Raw genomic sequence first — 13,182 nt, 5'->3', positions numbered from 1 at the left:
CATATAGTTGCTTGTAGTGTCTCTAATGATCCTTTGTATTTCTATGGTGTCTGTTGTAATTTCTCCTTTTTCATTTCTAATTTTATTGATTTGCACCCTCTCCCTTTTTTTCTTAATGAGTCTGGCTAAAGGTTTATCAATTTTGTTTATCTTTTCAGAGAACCATCTTTTAGTTTCATTGATCTTTTCTATTGTTTTCTTCAACTCTATTTTATTTATTTCTGCTCTGATCTTTATGATTTCTTTCCTTCTACTAACTTTAGGTTTTGTTTGCTCTTCTTTCTCTAGTTGCTTTAGATGTAAGGTTAGGTTGTTTATTTGAGCTTTTTCTTGTTTCCTGAGGTAAGCTTGCATTGCTATAACTTCCCTCTTAGAACTGCTTTTTCTGTGTCCCATAAGTTTTGGATCATTGTGCTTTTGTCGACATTTGTCTCTAGGTATTTCTTGATTTCCTCTTTGATTTCTTCAGTGATCCACTGCTTCTTTAGTAGCATATTGTTTAAGCTCCATGTGTTTTTGTTTTTTACAGTTTTTTCTTGTAGTTGATTTCTAATCTCATAGCATTGTGGTTGAAAAGATGCTTGATATGATTTCCATTTTCTTAAATTAACCGCGGCTTGCTTTGAGGCCCAGCATGTGATCAGTCCTGGAGAATGTTCCATGTGCACTTGAGAAGAATATGTATTCTGCTGCTTTTGGATGTAATGCTCTATAAATATAAGTTCACCTGGTCTAATGTGTCATTTAAGGCCTGTGTTTCCTTGTTGATTTTTTGGTCTGGATGATCTGTCCACTGATGAAAGTTGGGTGTTAAAGTCCCCCACTATTATTGTGTTACTGTCGATTTCTCCTTTTATGGCTGTTACTATTTGCCTTATATATTGCGGTGCTTCTATGGTGGGTGCATATATATTTAAAATTGTTGCATCTTTTTCTTGGATTGATCCCTTGATCATTATGTAATGTCCTTCTCTGTCTCTTGTAACAGTCTTTATTTTAAAGTCTATTTTGTCTGATATGAGTATTGCTACTCCAGCTTTCTTTAAATTTCCATTTGCATGGAATACCTTCTTCCATCCCCTCACTTTCAGTCTGTATGTGTCTCTAGATCTGAAGTGGGTCTCTTGTAGACAGCATATATATACAGGTCTTGTTTTTGTACACATTCAGCCAGTCTATGTCTTTCATTTACATTTAAGGTAATTATCGATATATATGTCCTGTTACCATTTTGTTAACTGGTTTGGATTTGTTTTTGTAGGTCTTTTTTTCTTCCCTTCCTCTTTTGTTCTCTTCTCTTGTGATTTGATGACTAACTTTAGTGCTGTGTTTGGATTCCTTTTTCTTTTGTGTGTATCTATTGTAGATTTTCAGTATGTGGTTACCATGAAGTGTTTTTATTTTTCTTTAAAGATTTTTTGATGTGGACCAATTTTAAAGTCTTTATTGAATTTTGTTACATTGCTTCTGTTTTATATTTTGATCTTTTGGCCCCAAGGCATCTGGGATCTCAGCTCCCCGACCAGGGATCAAACCTGCACCCCCTGCATTGGAAGGCAACTTCCCCTGCACAGGGAAGTCCCTATCATGAGGTTTTGATATAGCAGTCTATGTATAAATAAGATTGCTTTAAGTTGCTGGTCTTTTAATTTTAAATGCATTTTCAGTATCCTGTATTTGTACTCTCCTCTTCTCATGATTGCTGGTTTTGATGTCATATTTATGTGTGGATGATTTTCTACCTCTGTGCTTCCTGTACTGGGTTATCTGTTTCCTTCTTTAGGTTTGGGAAGTTTTCTGCCATAATTTCTTCAAATGCATTTTCCATCCCCTGTTCTCTTCCTTCCCCTCCTGGAATCCCTATTATGCATAAATTTGCATGGTTTATATTATCCCATAGATCTCTTATATTGTTTTCATTTTTTTTCATTTGGCTTTCTGTCTTCTGTCCTGATTGGGTGATTTCCATTACTCTGTCTTCCAGGTCACTTATTCATTCTTCTGCATTATTTCTTCTGCTATTCACTGCCTTTAGTTCAGTCTTTGTCTTGACAAATGAGTTTTCTAATTTTTCTTGGTTCCTCTTTATAGCTTCTAGTTCCTTTTTACAGTACTCTGCATTTCTTTCGACAGCCTTTCTTAATTCCTTCAGTATTTTCATTATCTCCTTTTTGAAACTGGTGTCTATTAGACTGAAGAGATCTGCTTCATTGTTTGTTCTTTCAGGGGAATTCTCTTGGTATTTTAACTGGGAGTGGTTCCTCTGCTTCTTCATTTTATTTATATTTCTCTTATTCTGTGAGTTTAGGAGAAGCAGTTGTCTATTGTGGTCTTGGAGGGCTATTTATATGTGGGAGCATCCCTGTGTAGCTCGTGTGGGTTTAATATTTTTGGTGCAAGGGCTGTTTTTAGTATGGATGCCTGTCGCCGCTTTCCTCAGTATGTGCTGGTCATTATCCCCTTGAAGGGGGTGCACAGATGCAGCAGCTGGTGCCTGGGCTGTGGGGTTTTCAGCCGTGGTGGCAGCTCAGGTGCATCCCTGGAGCACACAACGGAGCAGAGGTGGCTCACGACTGCCCCTGGAGTCCAGCAGGGTGGAGTTGGTGGCTTGAGACCACACCTAAAGTACAGGGGCAGTGGTGGCTCACAGTTGGTCCTGAAGCCTAGGGGACAGTGGTGGCTCACAATTGCTTTTGGAGCTCATGCAGGCTGTGTCTTGCCACCTGAGAGCTCACACAGGAAAAAAAGCTGTAATGGCGGGCCCCACCCCTCCCCTTGCGCACCACCCACACAACAGCGCCTGGCCTCTAAGGCAGCCCAGGCTTCCTGTGCGTACACCCGCGGGTGCAGCTGCACCAGACTCCAGCCTGTCCAGGGAGCTTCCATGCAGCCCACCCCAGTCCTCTCCCTGGGTCTGATCTCCGAAGCCTGAGGTTCCGCACCCAGCCCCCACCAGCACCAGCAGATGTGTATTTCAGGCTGGGGAGTGCAGAGTGGTGGCACTGACCATCTGTGCAGGTCTCTCTCCATTCTAGCTGCTGCAAACCGGCTGCTGCATTCTCCTCTGAGGCTCAGAATGATCTCCCCATCAGGGGACTTCCCTGGGTGCAGGAACCTTTCCTCTTTCATAGCTCCCTCCCAGGGGAGCAGGTCCCATCCCCAATTCCCTTCTCACTTTCTTTTTTCTTCCTTTTTAATTTTGTCCTACCCGGTTATGTGGAGATTTTCTTGCCCTTTCAGAGGTCTGAGGTCTTCTGCTAGCATGCAGTAGATATTCAGTGAGAATCATTCCACATGTAGAGGTCTTTTTGATGCATTCGTGGGAGGAGATGAGCTTCACATTCTACTACTCCACCATCTTGATCGCTCCCCCCCCACCATTTGCCTTTCTTGACCCATAATCTTGGGTTTCAAAATGTAGTTCTGTCTGCCTTCTGGTATCACTAAAAAGAGGAGTGCGATCAGAGTATGGCTTCAGAAAGAGGATTCAAATACTGGTCTTATCTTTTATGCGAATTCCAGCACATTACTCAAATTCTCTGAGTCTAGAATCACTTACTTTCTTAAAACAGGATTATAATATTGACCTTCAGAGTGCCATGGAAACCAAATAAAAGCATGAAAGAGCTTTAAAACTATAAACGTCAATAGTAATACCTATAATGCCACATATTTTGTTAAGAACTAGGATGACTACCCTATAATGAAGCCACAGAATCTAGAAGCTAAATTGGATTAGACAGGAAGTAAAGGTTGAAATTTCTGGCCCCCAATTGTTTGTATGATTTTGCTAATGTGTGTGATATATAATATCACTGATATTATCTAAAGTCAACCTTGGGAGGCCAGTTTCTTGAATAATTATCACCTTACAATATTACTGAAATGCATTCATTATTAGTTGAAGTTATAATTACCACTGATGATAGGTTAGATTACATTAACTTGTCTTTTGGTTAACCATGAAATCTGACAGAAGCAAATTTCTGCACTTAAGAAATCTGTCGAAAGCTAAAATGTATTATATTCTGAAAAGTTAGTTCATGTTTATTAATGAACAGTGAGAAAACCATAATGTGATGTGATTAGGCATGAAGTGCTATGGAATTACAATGCACAGAATTCCTAACTTTGCCTGGGGGAGGCAGAAGAGGTTTCACAGAGGATCAGACTTTGAGTCTTGTTAGGCAGACAAAGGCATTCCAAGGGCAGGTGGCATGTGCAAAGACAGGGCTGAGAAGAGCATGGAGAGTGCTAGATGCTGAAGTAGAGGAAGAGGGATAAGAAATACGGATGGAAGGGTAATCCTGGGGTGTATTATTATCAAAATAATGCTGTAGTTTAGACTTTACCCTGGAAAGTCATCCTAAATTTTAAGCAGAGGGCTAGTTTTCGATTTTTTTAGAATTAATACGATAGTTCCTACAATGGCCTGGAACACAGCAAGAGACAAGAGGCTGGAAGATCAGCTGGGAAACTGCACTAGTCCGGGTGAGAGGTAATAAAGTTCTTCATTAGAGTGGTGGGCTAGGAGAAGATGGACAGGATGTGATAGCTATTCAGCAGAGAGAACTGATAGGACTTGTTAACCAATTAGTGTGAGGGAAGGGGAGAACTCAGGATGATTTGGAGATTCTGAGAGAGAAAAGGTTTGTAATCTGTCAAGAGAGCAATAATTAGATCTATATGGAGAATTTTCTACTAGCTAGGTTAAGTCAAATTAGACAGTACATTTCTGAAGTAAGCTCAAACACAGCCTTAAAGTATAAGATGTGCTACTGAGGATGACCTATATAACACATGACAAAGTAAGTATAGATGCACAGATTTTAGAATAATTGACTAGTGGATAAGTTTATAAAATCCTATTAGGAATAAAGCATAGAATGCAAGATTAAAAACAAAATATCACATAGACAATAAAAATTTACTTAAAACTTTGTATTTTTAAACAACTTGATATTTCACAGTCATTCATTGAGCCATTCAACCAGTAAACAATTACTCTGCACCATCTATGTACCTGGATGCTGGTGGTTGTATGTTGTTTGGTATTTCTGGAGTACTAGGGTCGTTCTACTGAATTTATAAATAAATAATTCACTTTATATTTGTTTTTAAGTAGACAGTCCAGAGCACCACTATTATGTATTTGGAAAAAGTGCTGGGGCCAAGTAACCTGGGTGATACAAAAGTCACGTGACAGATGAGGGGCTTCTTCAAATCTTACATGCGAGGGCACTGTTGCCACCAATGGCTTAAACATATTCACAAGGAAAGAGGTCTGTTTTTTAAAGAAACCAGGTTGGATCACTGACTCAGAGGGAAATGCTGCAATACGGGAACAGCTTGAGATAGTCAGAATGAAAATATTACATGCATTACCTTAAACAGTAGTTCAGAGAAGGAAAAAAAGACAAAACAGAGTATAGAAACCAAGAGAGAAGCCATAGCAGGAAGACAACTTAGGCCTGAAGGAAGTATGAGTAAGGCTTGGGCAAATGAAGTGGGAGGATGGCCCATATTTTAGACTTGGAGTAAGCAGAAAAGGTAAGAAGTTAAAGGAATTAAGAGCACTCTTTCAAGTAACATCTGAATATGAGCTGGAGCAGACAGTGTGAGAAATGACATGACCTGAGGAAGTCCAAAGGTGGGAGACAATCTTAAAAGATGATAAAAATAATAAGAAATTAAAAGTGTTGACATCACCATAAGAACAAGATTTTTTCCTTCTAATCTTTGCCCTAACTAGGAATTAGGAATGTTTTATTTGTAAGCAGAAGGGACTGTTCTATAAATTCAAACCTTCAGCAAGTGACAGCATTAGTAAGCGGAACAAGTCGAGTGTATCTGGTTCTCTGAGCTGCCCTCCTTGAGGCATGCCCACCTCTGTGTGCACGCTGCCCCACCCAGGCAGCTCTGACTGCCCATGGCAGCATCCTGAGACAAGGCATAGGGGTCGGAAGAACTGAACGACAGCTCGAGGACTTCCTCTGAGATCGCAAACTCTTCTCAGCCAGTACTTTGACACATAAGTAACATACATTCCCTTCCCTTCCCCCTTTACCCCATCTCCCTTCTTTCCTTTTCTCCTCCCACTCTTCTATTCATCCAATATTTATACTCAGCCAGATACTGTTCTACATCTTCATAGCAGTGAAGACCCAGTTCCTGGCCACTAGATGCTTATGATCTATTATTTACAATTTTTGTTTTGCTTTGTTTTACAAATGCAATATAAAACAAAGGACTGAGAACAGGATAAGAGGATGGAGGGCAATGAGGTGTTATTGACATAGGATGGCTGGGGAAGGGCACCCTCAGGAAGAGGCAGCATGAGAGCAAAGTTCTGAGTGGAATAAAGCAGAACATACTCCAGGAAGAGGGAACAGCAACTGGAGAGTCTCAAAGAACTAACCTGCCTGGGCTGTTGCTTACCTAATATCTACTATCCCTTCCTTTTTCACTATCAGAGTTCTGATTTTATTCTACGTGGCACTGTGTTCAGCTAGAAGATGACATTTCCCACTCTGTTTTGCAGCTACAGAGGTGCTTCTAGAAAGGTTTTTTTTTTTTTTTTTAAAGAAAGAAAAGATGACTCACTGAGGAGGTATGCCCTTTGGCCCACCTCCACCTTCCCCATCCAGGAACATCAATGCCTAGAGCTGCAGTGGTCATCTTGGACGTGATACTTAAAATGGAAGTTTGGCTAATGATGGTAGAAGAAAAAGACAGAAGGACTCAGACTTCCTGATGATACTGTGGAATCTCTGGGCCATTCCCAGCACAATATACTTTTAACGTAAGAGAAAAATAAAAGCCATAATTACTTAGGCCACTAGAGTATGGGGGGGAGGATAACCACTACTTTCAGCTGAAAGCATTTCTAAACTATTTGGAGGCAAGGCGTAGAAACAGAGGTGAGTTGTGAGAATACTGCAGTAATCCGTGTGAGAAATGACCAGGGTGGCAGCAGTAGAGGTGGTAAAAGTGATGGGATTCTAGACATATTTTGAAGGTAGAGCTAACAGGGATTTGCTGACAGACTGGACGTGGTATATGAGAAGAGAGATGAGACAAAGGTAACTAGAAGGTTTGGGACTGGCGTAAATGGATAAATGGTAATGCCATTTACTGAAATGAGAAAAAGAGAAGGAGTAGATCTGGAGGGAAGGAAAAGATCCAGTATTGTGTTTTGGACAGGTTAAGCTGGAGAGCCTCCTAGGCAGCTGAGTGGGAATGCAAATAGGCAGTGGTGTAGATGAGTCGGGACTGGACCTAAAGCCGGGGGCCTGGATGAAGTCACCTAGAGCAGTGAAGGTATTAAAGGGGAAAACGTTTGAGAAATGGTGTCTACAACACTCTGACATTTAAAGGTCATAAAGAGAAGACAGATCTAACAAAGGAGGGTGAAACAGAGCGGTCAGCTGGGAAAATACCAGGTAAGTCCAGCATCCCGGAAGACAAGTCAAGGACGTCTTTCATGAAGGAGGGGGTAAGCTGTGCTAAGTACACTGTCAGGCCCAGAAAGCAGAGATCTGAGAATCAGACCTGGGTCTGGCAGCATGGAGGGCACTGGCCACCCTGCAGAAGCAGCCTCCCTGGAGTGCAGGAGTGGAGGAGACAGTGAAGACAGCAGACAGAAATCCTTCAGAGGAAATCTGCTACAGTGGAAAATGGAGCTGTAATTGGTAGGGGAGAGTAACTGGAGACTTAAGAGCTGGGTTTTATGTACTAATGTCTTTAAAGCGGGCAGGTATCACAGCAAATTTATGTGCTGACTGGGAAGAAGATGATGGTACAGGAGAGAGAGAACAGCAGAAGTAAAGCCCTTCAGGAGGGGAGGGGAGGCATCCAGTGCCCACAGGGAGCAGCTGTTGCAGGTGGGGTGGCAGACCTGGGGAGCAGGCGGACCTGGGGACAGGAAGAGGGAGACTTTCTCTTCCAGGTGCTCACGTTTTCTCAGTGAGGTAGGAGGCAAGGTTTCTAGCTGAGGACAAGAAGAGGGGAAAGGGGAAAGGACAAGAAGAGGGGAAAGGGTGTCAAAGGTTTGTGGAGAGGAGAAAGTATAAAAGGGGGATGGAGTGAGTGAATTCATTAGAGAAGTACAGTAGGATTGCCAGGCAGAATCTGAGGGCCCATCTGGGGTCTCTGGTCATGATTTAAAGTGAGACCAGTCACTTTAATGACCAGTCATTTTTCTTATAACCATTTCAGCTGCTCAAGGGCAGGTGTGGAATAAGCAGCATAACAGCCAAAAAGAAGAGAAAGGGAGTTGATTGCATTAGAAGGTATAATCAGTGGATATTTACCTGGTTTTCGTTCTAAAAGCTGTTGTAAATGAAACACGGCTTGTTCGTAGTCCTGTCTTCTGAACATGAGATCTGCCATCATCTATAAAGGTAAACGTTGGTTCTAAAAATACTGCCACATATTTTACAAAGCATAGTATTCCTATCAAGACTGGTTGCTATGAAAACACATCTGAGAAATATGAGGAGGGCAAAGTTTTATAAAACGGAGCCATTTAAAAGTCAAGTACACCTTAAGCAGATTAGCACTGAGATCAGTATAACAGAAGATAATCAAGGATGTGAAACATTTCTGTTTGCAAAAACTGTATTTTTAGCATAAAATATGTTTCAAGTAGTTATTCTAAAAACAGAAACTTGAAGGGAACTGCACACTCTCTGTGTCTCACTTGGCTAAAATAACGAGAAGATTTTAAAAGAAAACCCAGAACATTCTGAAACCTTAAGTATTTCAAAGGAATTTAAAATGAGCAAGTGCTTTAAAAGGGAGAGGTCTGGTATTTCTTTTCAGTTACAGTGACTCATTTGTAAAATTGTTAAATGAACCTCACAAACTGTCATCTATGTAGCTGTTTGAAAAGCTACCAAAAACCTCAACCCAGGTAAAAATGAGAAAGAAAAGCAAAACTCTATTTAATAAACACACACCTTAAAATGATACATGAAGAATTTTTTCTGTAACTCAGAAAGTGCCACTGAAACTGGTAACAGTTAGTCTTTAGCAAATTAGAGCTTTACCACATGAACTCCTCCTGACCAAGCATAAAGAAAAATTAACTAGGCCCAAAAAGGGCAAGCAAAAACCTGACCTAAGTTCACCATTCTCATAAAATAAAGAGAGTCTTGGTGTTTATTGGTAAAATATACTAATAATGTTAAAAGTGTTATTTCTTCCAAAAGCCAACATGAGCCAGGCATCTCATCTCCTATTAGTTTTATCAGTTAAAATTTGAAACTGCCCCATGGAATAAATATAAAACACAACTGCCTTTACAGCAGTGAAGTCTCCTGGACTAACCATGGTGGCAGCTTCATTGTCCTGGTCGCTCTGGAGAAGCAGAGCACAGTGCCGCAGGCAGGCGTCAGGCTCATCTTGTGCCAGGTATAGTCGTGCCAGCTCCAGCATTATCTGCAGAGAAGAAGGGCAAGATTAGCCAGAAAATGTTTGGAATAAAAAGTGAAGTAGGAAAGTGTGTAGGCACAGATGAAACTTTATCTGACCAAAAGTTATTGCAATAAAAAGGCCAAGCATGATAAGCAGGAAAACTATAGGTTTGCTCATCTCTAGTTTCTCTTATACTGGAAAAAAAAAAAAAGGAAAAACAGGCTGTGCCTCACTTGAAAAGTAGAGAGACACAAAGCATTGTGAAAAGAACACTGGTCTTAAATTAGGAGCTATGATTCTAGTCCAAGCTTCTCTATGATGGGGCCCTTTACCTCTCTAAACCTGTTTCCTCATTTGTAAAATAAAAAGCTTGAAGCAGATATGCTCCAGATGTACAACTATGATTCCAGTTACTTTAGTCACCACTGAACAAGGTACCTATCTGGTTATGACTTAATAAAGATTATCTTTGCCTTACATCTGAAAGAGTTGTATTATTTCAAAACGTCTAACCTTAAACTTTAAATTCTAGAACATGGCTGTCTCGTGTTCTACATCACTTATTTAAATATTTAGCCATTTACTAGAGTATTGTTTTAAAATGTTGATCATCTATCAAGATCTGAGAGTAATAACATTTTAGTTTATAAAACTGGCCATAACAACCAGTGGATCACTGAAGAAATCAAAGAGGAAATCAAAAATTACCTAGAGACAAATGACAATGAAAACATCATGATCCAAAACATATGGGGTGCAGAGAAAGCAGTTCTAAGAGAAGTTTACAGAAATACAATCCTACCTCAGGAAACAAGACAACTCTCAAATCAACAACCTAACCTTACACCTAAAGCAACTAGAGACAGAAAAACAAAGAAAACCCAAAGTTAGTAGATGGAAAGAAGTCATAAAGATCAGAGCAGAAATAAATGAAATAGAGACTAAAAAAAATAGAAAAGATCAATGAAACTAAAAGCTAGTTCTCTGAAAACACAAACAAAATTGATAAACCTTTAGCCAGACTCTTCAAGAAAAAAAGGTAGAGGGCAAAAATCAATAAAATTAGAAATGAAAATGGAGAAGTTACAACGGACACCACAGAAATACAAAGGATCATAAGAGACACTACAAGCAACTATATGCCAACAAAATGGACAATCTGGAAGAAATGACAAATTCTTAGAAAGATACAATCTCCCAATACTGAATCAGGAAGAAATTGCAAATATGAACAGACCAATCACAAGTACTGAAATTGTGATAAAAAAACTTCCAACAAACAAAACTGCAACACCAGATGACTTCACAGGTAAATTCTACCAAACATTTAGAGAAGAGTTAATACCTATCCTTCTGAAAGTATTCCAAAATACTGCAGAGGAAGGAACACTCCCAAACTCATTTTATGAGGCCACCATCATCCTGATACCAAAACCAGACAGAGATACCAGAAGAAAAGAAAACTACAGGCCAATATTACTGATGAACACAGACTCAAAAACACTCAACAAAATACTGGCAAACCAAATCCAACAATACATTAAAAGGATCATACACCATGATCAAGTGGGATTTATCCCAGGGATGTAAGGATTCTTCAGTATCTGCAGATCAATCAGTGTGATATACCATATCAACAAACTGAATAAAAACCATATCATCATCTCAATAGATGCAGAAAATGCTTTTGACAAAATTCAACACCGATTTATGATAAAAACTCTATAGAAAGTAGGAATAGAGGGAACATACCTCAACATAATATAGACCATATATGACAAACCTACAGCTAACATCATACTCAATGGTGAAAAGCTGAAAGCATTTCCTCTAAGATCAGGAACAAGACAAGGATGTCCCCTCTTGCCACTCTTATTCAACATAGTTTTGGAAGTCCTAGCCATGGCAATCAGAGAAGAAAAAATAAAAGGAATCCAAATTGGCAAAGAAGGAGTAAAACTGTCACTGGTTCCAGATGACATGATGATACTATACATAGAAAATCCTTATGATGCTACCAGAAAACTACTAGAGCCCGTCAATGGAATCAGTAAAGTTGCAGGATACAAAACTTAATACACAGAAATCTCTTGCATTCCTACACACTAACAACAAAAGATCAGAAAGAGAAATTAAAGAAACAATCCCATTTACCATCAGATCAAAAAGAATAAAATACCTAGAAATAAACCTACCTAAGGAGGCAAAAGACACCAGTGAAAGAAATCAGTGATGACACAAACAGATGGAAAGATATAACATGTTCTTGGATTGGAAGAATCAATACTGTCACAATGACTATACGCCCCAAGGCAATCGACAGATTCACTGCAATCCCTAGCAGATTACCAATGGCGTTTTTCACAGACCTAGAACAAAAAATTTTTTATTTGTACAGAGACACAAAAGACCCCAAATAGCCAAAGCAATCTTCAGAAAGAAAAACGGAGCTGGAGGAATCAGGTTCCCTGACTTCAGACTATTCTATAAATCTACAGTCATCAAAACAGTATGTTACTGGCCCAAAAACAGAAATATAGATCCATGGAACAGGAGAGAATGCCCAGAAATAAACCCACGCCCCTATGGTCAATTAATCTACAACAAAGGAGTCAAGACTATGCAATGGAGAAAAGACAGTCTCTTCAATAAATTGTGCTGGGAAAACTGGACAGCTACATGTAAATGAATGAAATTACAACATTCTCTAACACCATACACAAAAATAAACTCAAAATGGATCAAAGACCTACATGTAAGTCCAGACACTATAAAACTCTTAGAGGAAAACATAGGCAGAACATTCTCTGACATAGATTGCAGCACTATCTTTTTGGATCCACCTCCTAGAGTAATGGAAAAAAAAACCCCAAAACAAATGGGACCGAATTAAACTTAAAAGCGTCTGCACAGCAAAGGAAACCATAAACAAAAAGACAACCCACAGAATGGGAGAAAATATTTGCAAACAATGCAAATGACAAGGGATTAACCTCCAAAATTTACAAACAGCTCATGCAGCTCAACGTTAAAAAAGCAAACAACCGAACCAAAAAATGGGCAAAAGATCTAGACATTTCTCCAAAGACATACAGATGGCCAAAAAGCACGTGAGAAGATGCTCAACGTCACTAATCATTAGAGAAACGCAAATCAAAACCACAATGAGTTATCACCTCAAACTGGTCAGAATGGCCATCATCAAAAAGTCTACAAACAGAAACAGATGCTGGAAAGGGTGTGGAGAAAAGGGAACCCTCCTACACTGTTTGTGGGAATGTAAATTGGTACAACCACTATGGAGAACAGTATGGAGTTTCCTTAGAAAAAAACTAAAAATAGAACTATTGTATGATCCAGCAATCACATTCCTGGGTGTATATCCAGAGAAAACCATAATTCGAAATGATACATGCATCTCACTGTTCACTGCAGCACTGTTTACAATAGCCAAGACATGGAAGCAACCTAAATGTCCATCGACAGAGGAATGGATAAAGAAGATGTGGTACATATACACAATGGAGTACTACTCAGCTATTAAAATAATGAAATAATCCCATTTGCAGCAGCATGGATGGACCTAGAGATTATCATACTAAGTGAAGTAAGTCAGAAAGAGAAAAACAAATATCATATGATATCACTCACATGTGGACTCTAATTTTTTAAAAATGAAACAAATGAACTTATTTACAAAACAGAAATAGACTCACAGATATTGAAAACAAACTTATGGTTACCAAAGGGGAAACGTGGTGGGGG

The 13,182-nt window shown here is 39.5% G+C and overlaps 1 protein-coding gene across 1 annotated transcript in view; it reads right to left on the bottom strand.

The window, feature by feature from the left end:
- TTC21B (tetratricopeptide repeat domain 21B) overlaps positions 1 to 13,182 on the bottom strand; it is an 85,113-nt gene that overhangs the window by 24,718 nt on the left and 47,213 nt on the right. Inside the window, exons 21-22 of the mRNA XM_060152734.1 lie at positions 9,331 to 9,441; positions 8,313 to 8,394 (exon numbers count right to left, since the gene is read on the bottom strand). Coding sequence (XP_060008717.1) covers positions 8,313 to 8,394; positions 9,331 to 9,441 — 193 coding nt within the window. The remainder of the gene's footprint in view (positions 1 to 8,312; positions 8,395 to 9,330; positions 9,442 to 13,182) is intronic.

This window comes from Lagenorhynchus albirostris, chromosome 6 (genome assembly GCF_949774975.1).
Source record: "Lagenorhynchus albirostris chromosome 6, mLagAlb1.1, whole genome shotgun sequence".
NCBI lineage: Eukaryota > Metazoa > Chordata > Mammalia > Artiodactyla > Delphinidae > Lagenorhynchus > Lagenorhynchus albirostris.
The sequence above is the reverse complement of the archived record's forward strand: the minus strand, read 5'-3'. Positions and strand labels throughout refer to the sequence as shown.